Raw genomic sequence first — 16,011 nt, forward strand, 5'->3', positions numbered from 1 at the left:
GTCCTAGAGAATGTAGGTATACAGGGGGCATATTGCAGCATAATAAAGGCAATATACAGGAACCCCACAGCCAACATCATGTTAAATAGAGAAAGACTCAAAGCATTTCTCCTGTAATATGGAAGAAGAGTATTGACACTCTCTCTCTTCCTGTTCAGTATATTGTATAAATATTAGCTGGAGCAACAAGATGAGTGAGATATTAAGGGATACAAATAGAGAAAGAAGAAGTCAAATTATCCCTATGTGCAGATGACATAATTCTCCCTCTAACAGTACCTATGTACTTCTTCAGGGAACATCTACAGTTAGTCAAGGTGTTCAGCAAGTAGTGGAGTACAAAGTAAATATGTAGATTTCAGAAGCTCACCTGTAGACTACTGACAAACCTATAGAGGAAGAAATTAGGCAAATGATCCCATTCACGGAAATCACAACAATATCTTGAAGTAAATCCAATTAAGGAAGTGAAAGATGTATAAAATAAAATCTTTAAGACACCAAAAGAGTAATTGAAGAAGATTCAAGAAACTTGACAGGAATAATACTGTGAAAATGACCATACTACCCAAATCAAATTATAGACTCAGGGTAATCCCCATTAAAATTCCAATTCAGTTATTCACAGAATTTGAAAATATAATCTTGAATTCAAAATCTTGAATTTTGAAACACAGAGAGAGGCAGAGACAGAGAGAGGAGAGAGAGAGAGAGAGAGAGAGAGAGAGAGAGAGAGAGAGAGAGAACCATCTCAAATAATGAAAGAACTAGTGGAGGGTATCACTATTCCTGACTTATTTCATAGCTGAAGAGCTTTAGTAACAATACAGAGAAAAACAATAATGTAGCAGAGAATGTCCTTTCTTCTGCCTTACTTTTTTGCCTTCTATTACAGGGCCAAGAGGCTTGTGGTAGTCACAACAGGAATAATAACTGTATTAAGGATATAAAACACCTAAGTGGAGTTTACTTATAATAGATCCTGTCTTTGAGGCTTTGTGGATGTTAATGTGTTTGCTCTCACCATAGCCTGTGAACTTGATCACTGTCACCACTATTTCATAGATGAAGACATGGTAAGATAGATTGACTAAATGTCTAAGATCACTCAGCTGAGTGCTTGCCTTGAATAATATAATCTTGTCTGGAAAATTCAATATTGTGATGATAACACCAAAAAAAAAGTCTTTTTATTAATACCTCCACTGGATCGCTGGAGTCCCTAGAAGTTAGCTTGGGTGAAATCAACCAGAGAGCTTGCTTTTCACTCAGGTGTCTCCCCTCAGAGAGTTACTTCCCGTTTTGTTGTTGTTGTTGTTGTTGTTGTTTGTTTGTTTGTTTTGTTACTTTGGTTTAGATTTTAGTTTGACTCAAAACAATATGGACTGAGTTCATATCAAGGGCAGATAAGATTTTTTTTCTACTTTTATTCTTGGTTCATATTTAAGAGCATGAGTCCCCAGCCTTCAGAAGTCCCCTGTAAGCCTTCAGGGTGTGGACAGATCACTTGCTATTTTCCCTGGGTTCACCCCAGGCCTCACACTGCTAGACAGACACTTGTCTGATGGCAGCATGCTGAGTTCCAGAGATAACTGAAACTTTCTGTGTGAGCATGTACCCTGCGAAACCTGACTGCTGAGAGTTCAGATAGCTAGTGTGTAAAGTCTAAGAGAGCACTGGTTTTCTTGGCTACTCATGAAGTCTCTATTACAAAATAAATACTTTAGACTAAACTATTTTTTCCAGCTTGGAATTGACTTGAGAAAAGCGGTTTGCCACAAAGCCCCGCCAGAGAGGCACGAGTAACTAATAATATGCTTCATACCATGTCGCTCCTTTGAGTTTGCCACATTTATATCAGGCTTAACACTTTGAGAAAAATCACTGTTCACATGTAAATAGAAGCAGAATGCAGGAGTGCCCTGCACTTTATGCCTGTAGGTACTTCATGCGCATCACTAACATACTGCAGTCGCTCCAGGTAGCAGAGACCACTGCCCCAAGGCCACACAAGCTGAGCAAAGTGAATGGAGAAGCCACATCACCAGGTATATATGGGACTATAAAACACAGAGCACTAAACAGCAGAAATAAAGGTGGTGGAGGAAGCTGTCATAATAACAGGCAAGAATGCAGGGCATATGGGGGTGATATCTTAAAGGAGACATGTCCTGGAAACGGAAATTGGGGAGGCATAGTGAAATGTAGATCATTTGATTTGATCTGGCACTTCTTGCTTTTCTTGCTATCCTGATAGAAAGGGTATCAGCTCTCTGCTGCCAGGTCCAAGTGAGAGGAGAGAACCTGGTCCAGCCGAGTCTCTCTGGGGCTGAGCAGCATGGTGAGTGTTGAGGCCCAAAAGGAACACACCCGGTTCCAGAGTCTGTCAAAGCAAGAACTCATTTTATTAAACTAGGCACTTGCTTATATAGAGAAGGCAAGGAGGTGGGGATGGGGTATAGGGTGAGATGACGTATGGGGTGGGGTGAGATGGCGAGGGGTGTGGGGTGATCTCACGGGGCCTATGAGAAATCGACACATCACCAGTAACTAGGCAGAGGCAGTCTCATTCAGGTCGGTATGTCCTGCTGAGTCAAGCAAATGACAGGTCTCAAAAATCAAGCCAGGCTTGGGTTTGTCCTCAGGGCCCAAACCAACGCCAAATAGGGCCCAACAAAAGGGCACCATCTTCTATCTAGGATCAGCATATTACAGCAGAAAGAGCAGGACTTTCAAGGCCAAGCAAGGATTCAAATCTAATTCTGTTGTTAGGATTTGACTACACAATCCCTCATACAATACTGTAGTATTTTCATGTGGCATCTTGATGTCTTCTATGTGGTGCAATGTAAATAGTTGTTACCCTGCATTCTTTAGGATATGAGGGCAAGGAATATACCCATGTAAGTTCAGTAAAGTTTTTCTCTGAGTATTTTTAAACCACTTGTGACTGAGGCTGTGAATGAGGATCTGGATGAGTAGGACTGACGGCATACACGTTTACTTTGAAATTAAATGGAGAAAACTGGCGTGGTAGAGAAAGCAGTGATGCCTTCATGTTCTGTGAGGGTGAAAATTTAATGTTTGTTATAGATCATGAACAACTGAAGAAGGAACTAGGAAATGGTGACGATCTTGATGAGAGCAGCCACCATTTCAAAGGGAGCCAAGCGTGTACTAAATACCACAGAGAGAGGAGGACAGACAGACAGAGACATACAGATGTACAGAGAAAGGGGGAGGGAGAGGGAGAGGGAGGGAGATGAGAGACATATGTGTGAGTAGTGTTAATCTCTTAATATTGGTTCTAATGGGTAAGCATTTTCAATCTTATTTTCCATAAAAGGAAACAGATTTAGAGTGATTAGCTCATTTACCCATGGTTAGACAATCAGATGACTGAGCTCTCTGACACAAAAACCTGCATCTTATCACAATGTATCACTTGTCCAGAAACTTAGGAACAGCCCATGATTGATCACTACAGTGCCTTTGTTTCTTTTTGCTAGTATTCTCGGCTGACATTGGAGACACTGATATTAACTGCCCATGGTAACTAATGCTTCCATTACCCATTCCCTTAAAACCCTTGTCACTATCTTGCCTAAACCCTCTCTCAGTGAGCTCAGCTGGAGAAACCCTGCCTTCCTTTTGTGAGAGCCCAAACTGTGCTGTCTTATAGCCCATTCCGAGCAGGATTTCTCATAACAACAGACTATATAACTCGATGAGGAATGGAAGCGTCTTGGTAATGAGCATAGCAAGTTCTTGTAGTAGGAAACGGAGGCGAGAGTGTTTCCTGGGCAGAGAGATACTTTCCTATAGAAGTTATCGTGGCGATGATCTTGTTTTGTAGTACTGTTAACATAACCAAAGCAGCAGTCTAGTGCACTTTACAGTTATGTGGCCTATGTGGGTGATCTCGGAGCCATTTGCAATGTGTTTGCAGAGGAAAATGCTTCTCAACAGACAAGGTAAAAGGATTATGAGTGATTTCACTATCCATCCCAGAACCTCATAAGTACTGATGTGCATTGATGGTTTGATCTTTAGTAGAATTGTCACTCATCACCAAGGTAAGTATTAGACTAGATATCTAGGCTTTTCCTTCCAATCAATCACTAAATGGGAATTGTATGGCAAAGTATATGTGACCTCTAAAGCGTGAATTAAATGGCACCTTCATTTTTAATTAATGAGATTGTACAGATAACTAAGGTAGGTAACCTTATTACAATACACATGATATCTATAATTTTTCAGGTGACTTATAACTCACAGGCAAGTAGACATTGGAATGATCCCTCACTCTCGGAAACACTGCAAAGCTCTCTAGTGTCCCAACACTCTGCTGACGTAGCCTTTCCAAGAGTGGTTTAAATGACCCAACTACTGGCCTGTCAGGTAGATGAATGCTCTACCTAAGGGAAATGAACTCCCAGGTGTATGCTTTGGATACCATTTTTAAAAATCTGCTTCTTTCAGAAAAGGAATTATCTTGCTTTTTCAGATGTAACTGTATGGAGCCACATAGTCCCAGCAACGACACACTGAAGGAATGGCGGGAGTCCAACCTTTCTGCCTCTGACATAATTTGGGGGAACCTAACTGTGTCAGTAAGTAAAACATGGCAAAGGAACTCAAATCTGAGTCATTTACTGTAAAGACCTTTATTAACATTATTAATCAGTTATTGCGACTCTGGTAAGAATTTTGGAAATACAAACTTAGACAAGTGATAGCTTTGTTTTAAAGTTCCCCCATTTCAGATATCTGTTCATAACTGGGACTTTTCATTCCTTTCTTTTCATAGACCTGCGTCCCTCTGAAAGTTTACACAAACAAAAGAAAGGGACACGCCAACTGAAAACATTAAATACTAATTAAAAGAAAAAAAAACTCTTTTTCTTAACAGATTTCTAACTTCTATTTTTACTCTGTATTCTACTCAAAACAACAACAAAAAAAAGATAGGGTAGATCCATATTTCTACATATAGTGGCTGAATTCTGTGCCTGTGTTTTATTTCCTTATGCCTTTATTTGTAAATGTTTTCTCATAGGAACATCTCTCTGTTCTTACTCTTCACTTCACGTGTGAGCATCTCTCAGACTCTGTATTCACAGGCTTCACTTATTTCTGTTCAGTGAGAACATGAAATTTGGGTAACACCCAAGTGTTCTGCTTTATAATAAGTATAAAAATCCCCGAGTAGCCCCACTTCCTTTCTGTTCCTTCCAGTTGCAGTCATTACTAGCCGAGACTCCTACCACCCTACCTACGTGTATGTTCTGCCACCAGCACAAACAAATTCTATTTCATTTGATTAAACACATACTATCTTAGTAAGTGATACAGTTAATGGAACATAGAAATATTTTGCTATAAACTCTTATAAGCCTTTAAATATATTATTTGAGAAGGATATGACCTTCTACCTTTATATATTGGGATTATAATATTATTAAAACATTTCTCCCTCCCCTTTCTTTCCTGCAAACCTTCCCATATATCCCTCCTTGCACTCCTAAAACTCATGGCCTCTTTTCTATTAGTCATATTACATGCGTATAGTAAATATTTTAAACTATGCCCAAGTATTCTTTAGAATAGTTGACTTGGAGATATTATTGACTATACTCTTGTGTGCGTACAGTGACAGAAATCTAAGCATACCAGCTTGCCATAAAGTTGAGTTAAATAGCAAACATTTGAGGTGAACATTGTTCAACATAATCATTTGGTATTTATCTAACATTTAACCCTTTGCTTTTGGTTCTTTCCCCTTACTGAGGTATATTCTGCTGTATACATTCTTTCAGAATTAAAAATCGATTTACTTATTCTTGGTTTACAATTTAATCTTGCCCTATATTTTATGATCTTTATTTTCTCCTGCTCTCTGTCTCTCTGTGTACAAGAAAGAGAGGGGAGAGAGAGAGAGAGAGAGAGATAAAACACACATTAATGTTAAAATGTGTAGGTTACAAATTTTGCTTTTTAAATCTAGGCATCCTGAAAACAGAAGAGTCCCTTTCATTTCTCGAATAAACCTCCACTTTCTCTTGTCTGCTGTTGTGGTTAACTTTTATTCTTTTCCACCTATATTTTCCTAGAAAAGTAATGCAACCAGGGTTCTTGTTTCCAGAAAACCATTTAAATTAATCAGTAAAGGAAGTGATGTTGTGAACAAGAAAGAACAATGCAAGTTTAGTGAGAAATTAGAGCTGAGGTTGTGGTGGGGTCATGGTGGAATTATGTGGGGTCATGGTGAGGTCATGGTAGGTGTGTAGGCAGTGAGCTTTGTGCTTTATCTACAAAGCTTCATTTTGTGCCACATATTTCTATTTTCTCTTGATCACAAATTCAAAATAATCCAGTCTGAATTATTCAACAAAATAATTCATGTGTTGTATATTCTCTAAATCATTTAATGCAAAATAGTAAAATTTATTCTATATATTAGCCAATCCAATTGATGACATTAGCCACAAGTGAATTATTTTCAATTTTTTGCTTAAGAATTTTTAATCAATATCAGTGTCCCCCTTTCCCCTCTTCCTACCAGAGCCTCCCACCTCTCTACCCACCCATCCTTTGACAATAGAAGTTTTGGTACAGTTAGAGGGTTATAAAAAATAGATGCAAAACAAATTTAACATTTTATGCCTTATTTTAATTTTTAAAATTCTCTACTATGAATTAATGTTACATAAGAAATATCATATCATTTTTCATCAGTTAATAGCAGATTTTTCAATAGATAATATGTATTCTTGATAAGTAACAGGCTCAGCAGAATTGATGTTATGTAGAGAAAAATAATATTCATAAGTCAATGAAAGTCAATAAATTTATCTTATTCTGTTTTGCAGCATAACCATAATTATTATCAAATGTATGTAATTAATAAAGTCCTATATTGATGACTGTTGTAACTAGTTTTATAAAATAGTGATGTAATGGTTAATTTACATACTATGTATTTGGAATGTCACATATTATTTTATTTCATCATAATATATCTTATGATTACTAACTTGTGCCTTGATAACTCAGTAAGGCAGAAAATCAAAATCAAAGGTTTAAATGTTTGGTAAACACCAAATGATTATGTTGAACTACGTTCCCCTCACGTTTACTGTTTAATTCAACTTTATGGCAAGCTAATAGACTTAGACTTCTGTCTCTGTGCACATACACAAGTACGGTCAGCAACGTCTCAAAGCAAGGAGGGATATGTGGAAACATTTGGGGGAAGGAGAGAGGCGGGGAAAATGTAATGGTATTACAACTATTGTTATTATATTGTAATTATAATTTAATTACATTATAATTTCAAAAATCTGTAAAAACTAAAAAAGAAGGAAAAGTGATTACCAATTGCTTGAAATTTGTTTCAATGCTTTGTGGTCTCTCTCTCTCTGTCTGTCTCTGTCTGTCTCTGTCTCTGTCTCTGTCTCTGTCTCTCTCTCTCTCTCTATATATATATATATATAATGTATGTATATATACATTCATAATTTTACATTCCTATTTTCAAAACATACTAATAATTTCAATGTTAATTTTTACCAATTTACAGAATTGTTGAAATAGGATGTGTTGGAAGAGTAATTAGAATCTGTTTGTCAGCTAGTATCTTTTGAATACTTACTATATGGTAAACCATGATAGACTAAAATAAAAGAAAGGCTTTGAAATTTGTTTGCAAGTCCAAAGGACTCCTTTCTCCCTCTGTCTCTCTGTCTCTTCGTTTCTTTGACTCTATCTCTGACTCTTTTTCTATCCCAACCCCCTCTCACTCTTTGTGTGTGTGTGTGCGTGTGTGTGTGTGTGTGTGTGTGTGTGTGTGTTGGACATGTAGATAGTATAAAGCTGAAAATAAATGTTAAATTCTTTAGGTACTTTTTAACCTACAGAATTTACTTTTTAGAATCAGAGCCCCACCCTTGTTTCAAGAAAAAATAATACTTTACAATGTGCTTTGAGTTGAGATAACTAGCTCTCTCTCTCTCTCTCTCTCTCTCTCTCTCTCTCTCTCTCTCTCTTTTAGTTAGTCAGTTGAATGATCTTTTCTTGCATCTGGCTTCTTAGGAATAGAGTGTCTGACCCACCTACATCCATAGAATTCGTAGAAGCCTTTCAGACATGCACAACAGACTGCAGGTGCTCACAAATCACTATGTGCTGTGTGCGACTCCCACTTCCTCTGGTTAGACATCTGGTGCACATGACACTGCTTCGCAATTGTTCCAAGCATTTGTAAATATGCACACAAAAGAGACTGGAAATTTCAAAGATTTTTTTTCAAAATTTATTTATTAATTTTAAGAAGGAAAATTAAAGCTATAAATAAGCCTAAGAGGTTTATTCTGCAGTTCTTCAGTAACATAGTTTCTGTGCTCTGAATCATCTTAACATGAATAATTGAAATTTAGCTAATAATAAAGACAGTGTGGTGTCTGTTACATGGCTATAAGTTATTCTGATAGGATTTTTCAAGAACCTTTAGATTGGGTACCTATGTCAAGGAGAAGTTGGTTGGTTGCTTGTTTTCACATGACAATGTGGCCACTTATTTATTTTAAATATTTCAGAGGAGTTTGTTTTACTGTAGAGTGAACTCAGGGACTTAAAGTTTGGTTCACTGAAAATAACATATCTCTAAATTTTCTTTGTACTATTCCACAAAGCAAGTCTTGTTCAGGGTCACAATACCTAGATGAATAAAGATTTTCCTGGCTTCTTTAAGCTGATATTTTCTATTTGTTTTGAATACAGTAATATAATTTTTAGAATATGAAAGTTTTCCAAGATGACTTAGAAATATTTTTTCCTTTCAAAATATTTAATGCTTATATAAAATGCTGTTTTCCCCCTTGAAGTTCTTTTGGACTTTGCTGCCACCTAATGGCTAAGACAGTAATTAAATTTTCTCTGTTTCTTTTCTTTTTTTTTTTTCCTTTTTTTTTCTCCCCTTAAAAAACAAAACATAACAAACAAACATGAAAGCAGAAGAAAGCCCGTGGGAAAGCAGAGCAAACATGACCCTTTCCTTGTTCATGTAGGCATTTCTTTATCGTTTGTGATTTGAATTCAATAGTTACCATATAAGATTCAAATTTCTATTTCTTTAAATGCATGTCATCATTTTTTGTTACCTTTCATAGCCTTCTTAGTATTTTTGAACTAGTTTTTAAAAATAATTGCTGTTCTGCACTAGTCTATCACGCCTACCACGAGAGCGGTGCATATACCCAGCTCTACCACACAGCATTAGTGAGGCTGAAAACCATGGCTTAGTTTCTCCGTGTCTCAGTTTTCTCTGATATCAAATATAAATGAAAATATCTGTCTATGGTGTTGGTGTGAAAAAAAAAACTAAAATGATATATTTAAAGGCTTTATCGTGTTTCTGATGTTAGTACACACTACATGATCAAACATCACATTTAAAATATTTCTGTTATCTTGAACTTAATCGATGTCAGATTTAAAACCTATTCAAGTAGAACTTGAAATCAAGTGTCCTATCTCCTAAGTTCTCTGGGGGAGCCATGGGTGGGCAGTCTAGGTGTCTCCGCTGCGTTTGATAGGGTGTTAGTTTTCTGAAAGACATACACTGAGTGTGTTTTAGCAGTTGTGTTTCCCTTCCTCTCAGGAGTGCAGGTCACTGCATGGGGAGTATGTCGGGCGAGCCTGTGGCCATGGCCACCCCTATGTGCCGGATGTTCTCTTCTGGTCAGTGATCCTGTTCTTCTCCACAGTTACCATGTCAGCCACCCTGAAGCAGTTCAAGACCAGCCGCTATTTCCCAACCAAGGTACTTGGGTTCAAATATTTCTGATCCAAATATAAACTAAGTATTCTGTGATTCTACATGCTCAGTGTTAGGGGAGAGTTACTGATGGAATGGCATGAACCGGTAGAAAGGTTATGAGAGAACGGGCAAGCTAGGCGTAGGCCCTAGAACAGGGCTGTGGAGGAAGCCCTTTGTGACATAGCTACCAGAGGTGGCACAAGCCCTCCTGCTTTCCTTCAAACTGAAAGGTCAGCACTTCCCTTCCCACATAGTTTTGGAAAGTCAAAGCACACGCCATATTAGTGATTGTCACTTTCTTTCCCAGGGAGCAGTGGGGCCTATGCCAGCCTGACAGGAACCGGTGTTACACTCTCTAAATGGAGAAGCCTGGCACTGTGCACTAGAACACGATTTTCTTTTCTTGTTTTAAATGCATCAGTCCTTTACCCTAAGCCACCATGCTTGTATCTGCATATTTGAGAAAGTAAACGGAATCAACCAAGTTCAATATTTAACACTACAATATAAAAATCTGTGAGGTCTGATTCCACCATGAAAAGGTCCAGGATGAGATTTCACACACACACACACACACACACACACACACACACACACACACACACACACAAACACACCACACACGAAACAAATATTTTTCAGACCGAGGTAAATATCTCAAAAAAAAAAAAAAAATCCACTTTGGTAAATAAGAAGAGTTCCTTCCAGAGACCACTGCTTTTTCGGTCACTATCTTCTTCATGAAAGATGACAGATTTATCTTCTCCATCTTTCAGCTGAACCATTTTCTTTATGTTGGAATCCAATGACTTTGTTCATGGGTTGCAAAAGCATACTAATAGAAAGCAAATGTTATTGGTAGTTTTTAAGAGTAACTTCTCAAAAATGTCCTTGGGAGATGGCTCAGACTGTGAAGTGCCTGCTCTGTAAGCATAAGAACTTAAACCCAGTGTCCCAGAGCCCATGGTAAAGGGGTGGGGGTGGGGAGAAGCTGGGTGTATTGGTGCACACCCTGTATTCCCAGATATCACTGTGAGATTGCAGGGGAAAAGAGGTGCATCCTACATGTGCCTTTGCCTGAACTATTGGATGAGGTTCCAGGCCAATAGGAAATGAGGCCAGCATCTCAGGAGGTTTTTCTTTGACTTGCACATGTGTGCCATGAGCTGTGTACCACTGCACAATGGCTTTCTACAATGAGAAGTGATTTGAAAACTGGCTTATATAAAGTTCATTTTATATCAAAGAAATCTTAAAATTTGCCTACACCGTTGTGTAAATTACTGATTGTAGGTAATGCCATTTAGTGGTCCTTTGGATTCATAATGTTAAAATATAACATGTATTCGAGTCCTAAAATTCACCTGATACAGGCTAGAGAACTTTATTCTGTGTTCTAAATTTTCACATACTTGGGCTTATAATAGATACTTTAAATGAATATTAAAATGACCACCATTATTTCAGTTCAATAAATATTCTGAAAAAGTGTGGATGAGAGACACATATTCAGACTATAGCACAGCATAGCTAATGATAATATGTTACAATGTGCATACAGAATAACATCATGATATTGTGTCGCAGCAGTCATACTCAAGACGGCTACTGAATATTGCTAGTTATTTATAGCTCCCTCAAAGTAACAACGTTTTCATTATTTTTAGGTTCGATCCATAGTGAGCGATTTTGCGGTTTTTCTTACAATTCTTTGTATGGTTTTAATTGACTATGCCATTGGGATCCCATCACCAAAACTTCAAGTACCAAGCGTTTTCAAGGTGAATTTATCTAGCGTGTAACATCTATCCTCCTTTCTATTGCTCTGCATCAAATAGATGATCTGTGATCCAATACAAGAGACTTTTATGAGAACATGAGCAACACGCATTAATAGATTAAGAAATAAATTGTTGTCTGGTATTAAAAGGAATAATAAAAATGAAACCTCAAGACTGCTTAAACGTTTCCTATCATCTATAATAGTTGGAAGATACGCAAACAGTACAACATGCCTAAAAACCAAAGAAGCATTCTGAAACCGAGGAACATGCGTTATTGTGAGGCAAAACTGCAGAGTGAACGGGGTTTGAAAGACAGATTAAAAGCTAGGCTTGAGATGAGTGTACCAACCATATTATAAAGGCAGGTCAGCCCTGGATGCCAGCAAATTTACTGCCTCAGCCTGTTTTCTCATCTGTCAAACAGAGCTAGGGACTTAATTGGAGAATCATTTGCTGTCGTAATGAATTCCTCTGGGACTCATTTCCAGCAGCAGGCCTTGTTTTGAACCTTTTGCTGAGCCTCTGATGGGGCTCAGTTTCTGGTTTTTTGTTTTGGTTTGTTTTGGTTTTAGTTTTTCATAGAGTAGCCTGTGCACACACCTAAAATAAGTTACTATATTACACCAAAACCCTCCATTTATATGTCTGCTAAACTAAAAGAAAGCTCTGCCTTGTTTCTAGCGTAGTGTACAATATGCAATCTTAAATGTAGACAAATTTGCATACGGTAAATAGCAGGTATTGGTGTTACTATTAAATACAGGTATTGATTGAGAATGACTTTTTAATTAGTCTGCTGGAGTTAAAATTTGACCTCAATTAAATATTAACCCTGGAACCTTAGACAACTTACTACGGTACTCTATGCTTCAATTTCATCCTTACAGTGCTGTGGAGAAAAAACGGGTTAAAAGATAAGACACTCAGAGTGGTGTCCTTTGTTATGTGAATGATCCGTGAGTTCATTACTCATTGAATGCTCAGCCAATCACTTCATAATTAATAATTCCATGTTTATATCTGTATGACTTAGTTTGGTTAAGTACTCATCAATCTTGCTACTGATATCTATGCTTCATTTTTTTTTCTCAGCCTACCAGAGATGACCGTGGCTGGTTTGTTACACCTTTGGGTCCAAACCCATGGTGGACAATCATAGCTGCCATTATCCCAGCTTTACTCTGTACTATTCTGATTTTCATGGACCAGCAGATTACAGCTGTCATCATCAACAGAAAAGAGCACAAGCTAAAGGTATGTATTTAATATCCATTTAATATAAATAATTCTTATTCATCTGATAGTAATTGATGGTCATAGGTTTCGTCTTTAATATGTATACGTTTGTTCAGTATAGAATACTGTTTTCAGGTTTGTAGTTTTTATTGTTTTCTAGGACACTTTGTCTTATGGTGATATGAAAATTTGGTTGCAATATTTGTCTATCCTTGAGTCTGAAACCTTACTTCTAAAAGGGAAAAATGGTTCTAACTTTAGCGTGCTTAACATTAACTTGGTGAAATATTCAATTCTGGTAAGAAAATACTTACCAACTTGACTTATGCCTGGGATTCCGCTATTCCTTTATTTGATGCCAAGTATGTTCGTTATTACAAGGGACCATATTTAAGATATGTTTCACTGAATTATATCATTTAAAATTATTATTTGTTTGTAATGCCTAACACAAAGGGAAAGTATGGCCATAAATACTATAGTTTATATGTGACATCTTTGAGCATTATTGTGGACTTTTAGTAAAAGTAGATTTTATTTAATATAATTGTGTGTGTGTGTGTGTGTGTTAACTAAGTCCACAAAATATCGAATGGTTAAAAATAGTCAGAATCAATATAAGAAGAGAAGGCAGAAAGACTATAAGAGCCAGAGGAACAGGAGGTGTTCTGTGAGATAGGAAATGCATACCTATGAACCACAGCAAGGACAATACCAAGAGACATGCTAACATGGAAGAGGAGAACCTCACCAGACCTGTTAGTAGGCAAAGAACTACAAAGAGCTACAGGGAACTAATAACTGCTGAGAGAGGGAGAATCAGTCTTTCCCAGGGTGGAGCCCCTATTTGATTTGCAGGAACCAAATGGTCAGCCCTGAAGTCATACACACATTAGCAACACGAAATGGAGTCAGCAAATTATAGTTACATGTGTGTAGTCTTTCCCAGGGTGGAGCCCCTATTTGATTTGCAGGAACCAAATGGTCAGCCCTGAAGTCATATACACATTAGCAACACTAAATGGAGTTAGCAAATTATAGTTACATGTGTGTATACATGTGTGTTATGTATGCAACAGTTAATAAAGAAGAAGCCCTAAGTTTGAGATGGAGGTTGGAGGCATGGCAGAAGTTGAAAGAAGGAAGCTGGAAAGGGTGGGGGTGGGAAATGAAGTAATTATATTGAATTATTTTTTAAATTAGAATCAAAACTTGTAATATAGGACATACATAATCTTATTCTGTTCTGACACTGAAGAAATTGCCAGCTACCTCTGCATGTCTTTTAAACTCAAGAATTTTTGCTGAAGTAGCAACTCTTGTGCTATGTACAATTTTAGAAAATATTAGGATAATTAAAATGTCTATGTAAATTATTTCATTGATATAACAATAAGCATAGTTATAAGAATGTACAATTATTTGTAATAAATTATATTGAGGAATTTGCAGTAAATATTAGAGAGTATGAGCATTCCTCATTCTATTGAAAACAATTTTAGGATGAAACTTCTTTTAAAAAATAATTCAACTTGCTTGTGTTTTTTGTTAAATAAAATTTTTAATTATTGAAGATATATAATTTACATTTTCACAAATTCTTAATACTAGATATTGTGACTAACTCTTGAAATTCCAGCATTTGGGAGACTGAGTCAGGAGGATAATCATGAGTTCAAGGCCACCCTGACTACATGGTAAAACTACATTGTTGAGCAGCATAGCTAATCATGCAGCTCTGTAGTCAATAAAGCATAATGCATCAAAATATATTGCCAACTACACTCTAAAATCTAGGAATCATTCACGACTGTACATCTTGTTTTTCCCTTTTTTTTAAAAAAATAAAAATATCTTTACTTTTCTGTTTTTGTATGAGTTAGATTTTAAAAACAGAATATGAAGAGTTAAAGGGAAAAGTGAAAATTCCATATTTCATTAATCTGAAAGTGACATTGCTCATCCTTTTCTCTCGAACATAGATAGCTTTTCTTTGGTTCTAGAGATGCATAAACTCAGGGTCTTTAGTGTGGTGTGCCCAGCTCAAATGTTTACACAGTGCACGGAGTACCTGCTTTTTCCCACATAAGACCATTACCTTAAAGGCCATACCAACTACATAATCTGAATAACCATTTTAAATGAATGTATTTCATTATATTCATGTTTAAGATTGAACAAAAAGACTGATATTTAGGTAGAAAGTAAGATATAAGGTCACTGTTTGCCTTTTGAAGAGTAGGTTAGCCTTTGTAATAACAGGCAGAAATGCCACTGGCCTGCTGAAGCTCTGCTGTCCATACAGGCTGTCCTTAAACTGTTCTGGGTAGAGCTATTCTTGGCCTGTAGTGGAATCATGTTTAAAAGGCTAGATGTAGAGGAAGACTTGCTGAGGTTGGTATCAGCCCCTCAACTATTAAATGCCCCCCTGGCTCCTTCCCAGAGACTCAGCCTTATACATCACAGGCCCTTGCTCTTGCTCCTCAGTCTTCTTACAAATAGAGTATGTCCTTGACATTTAGAGCAGTTCCAAAGTTCCAAATCAATACATTCATTTCCTCCTTTAACTGAGTACAGTGTTGCTAGCATACAGTAGAATGTTCTGCTAGTGTGTCTTCAAAGTACTCAAATAGGTAGAATGGAATAAAGAAGTGCAACTTTTAATTTCCAGTCCCTGAAATAAACACGGGGTATATTACATTATCTCTTTTGTTACATGAATAAATCAGTATATATTTAACTTTTTAAATATAAATTTTAAATCAGCATGGATTTAGTGAACAACAGACTGGATTCATCACACTGTCTCTACTCCACGGTAGTCAGTCTGTCCTCAGCCACTGCACTGTGAGCACTCTACACTCACAGTGTTCAAAACAGGGTCCCTCCAGCACAGTCATAATTTAACAACAATAAAACATTATTATTATTATTATTATTATTATTATTATTATTATTATTATTATTATTTGCCTATAGCCATTTTCTCCTATATGTTCCACTGTGATGTACTCCAGAATAGTCATAATTTAACAACAATAAAGTATTATTATTATTAATTATTATTATTTGCCTATAGCCGTTTTCTCCTATGTGTTCCACTATGATGTACTCCAGCATAGTCATAATTTAACAGCAATAAAGCATTATTATTATTAATTATTATTA

The 16,011-nt window shown here is 36.8% G+C and overlaps 1 protein-coding gene across 9 annotated transcripts in view; it reads left to right on the forward strand.

Annotated features, from left to right (window-relative positions):
• The window catches only part of Slc4a10 (solute carrier family 4 member 10), a 121,031-nt gene that overhangs the window by 68,566 nt on the left and 36,454 nt on the right, over positions 1-16,011 (forward strand). For all 9 annotated transcript variants that reach the window (XM_029535807.1, XM_029535808.1, XM_029535809.1 and 6 more), the window contains 4 exons: positions 4,511-4,616; positions 9,665-9,826; positions 11,491-11,604; positions 12,700-12,861. In XM_029535807.1, the coding sequence (XP_029391667.1) occupies positions 4,511-4,616; positions 9,665-9,826; positions 11,491-11,604; positions 12,700-12,861 (544 nt within the window). The remainder of the gene's footprint in view (positions 1-4,510; positions 4,617-9,664; positions 9,827-11,490; positions 11,605-12,699; positions 12,862-16,011) is intronic.

Source organism: Mus pahari, chromosome 3 (assembly GCF_900095145.1).
Source record: "Mus pahari chromosome 3, PAHARI_EIJ_v1.1, whole genome shotgun sequence".
NCBI lineage: Eukaryota > Metazoa > Chordata > Mammalia > Rodentia > Muridae > Mus > Mus pahari.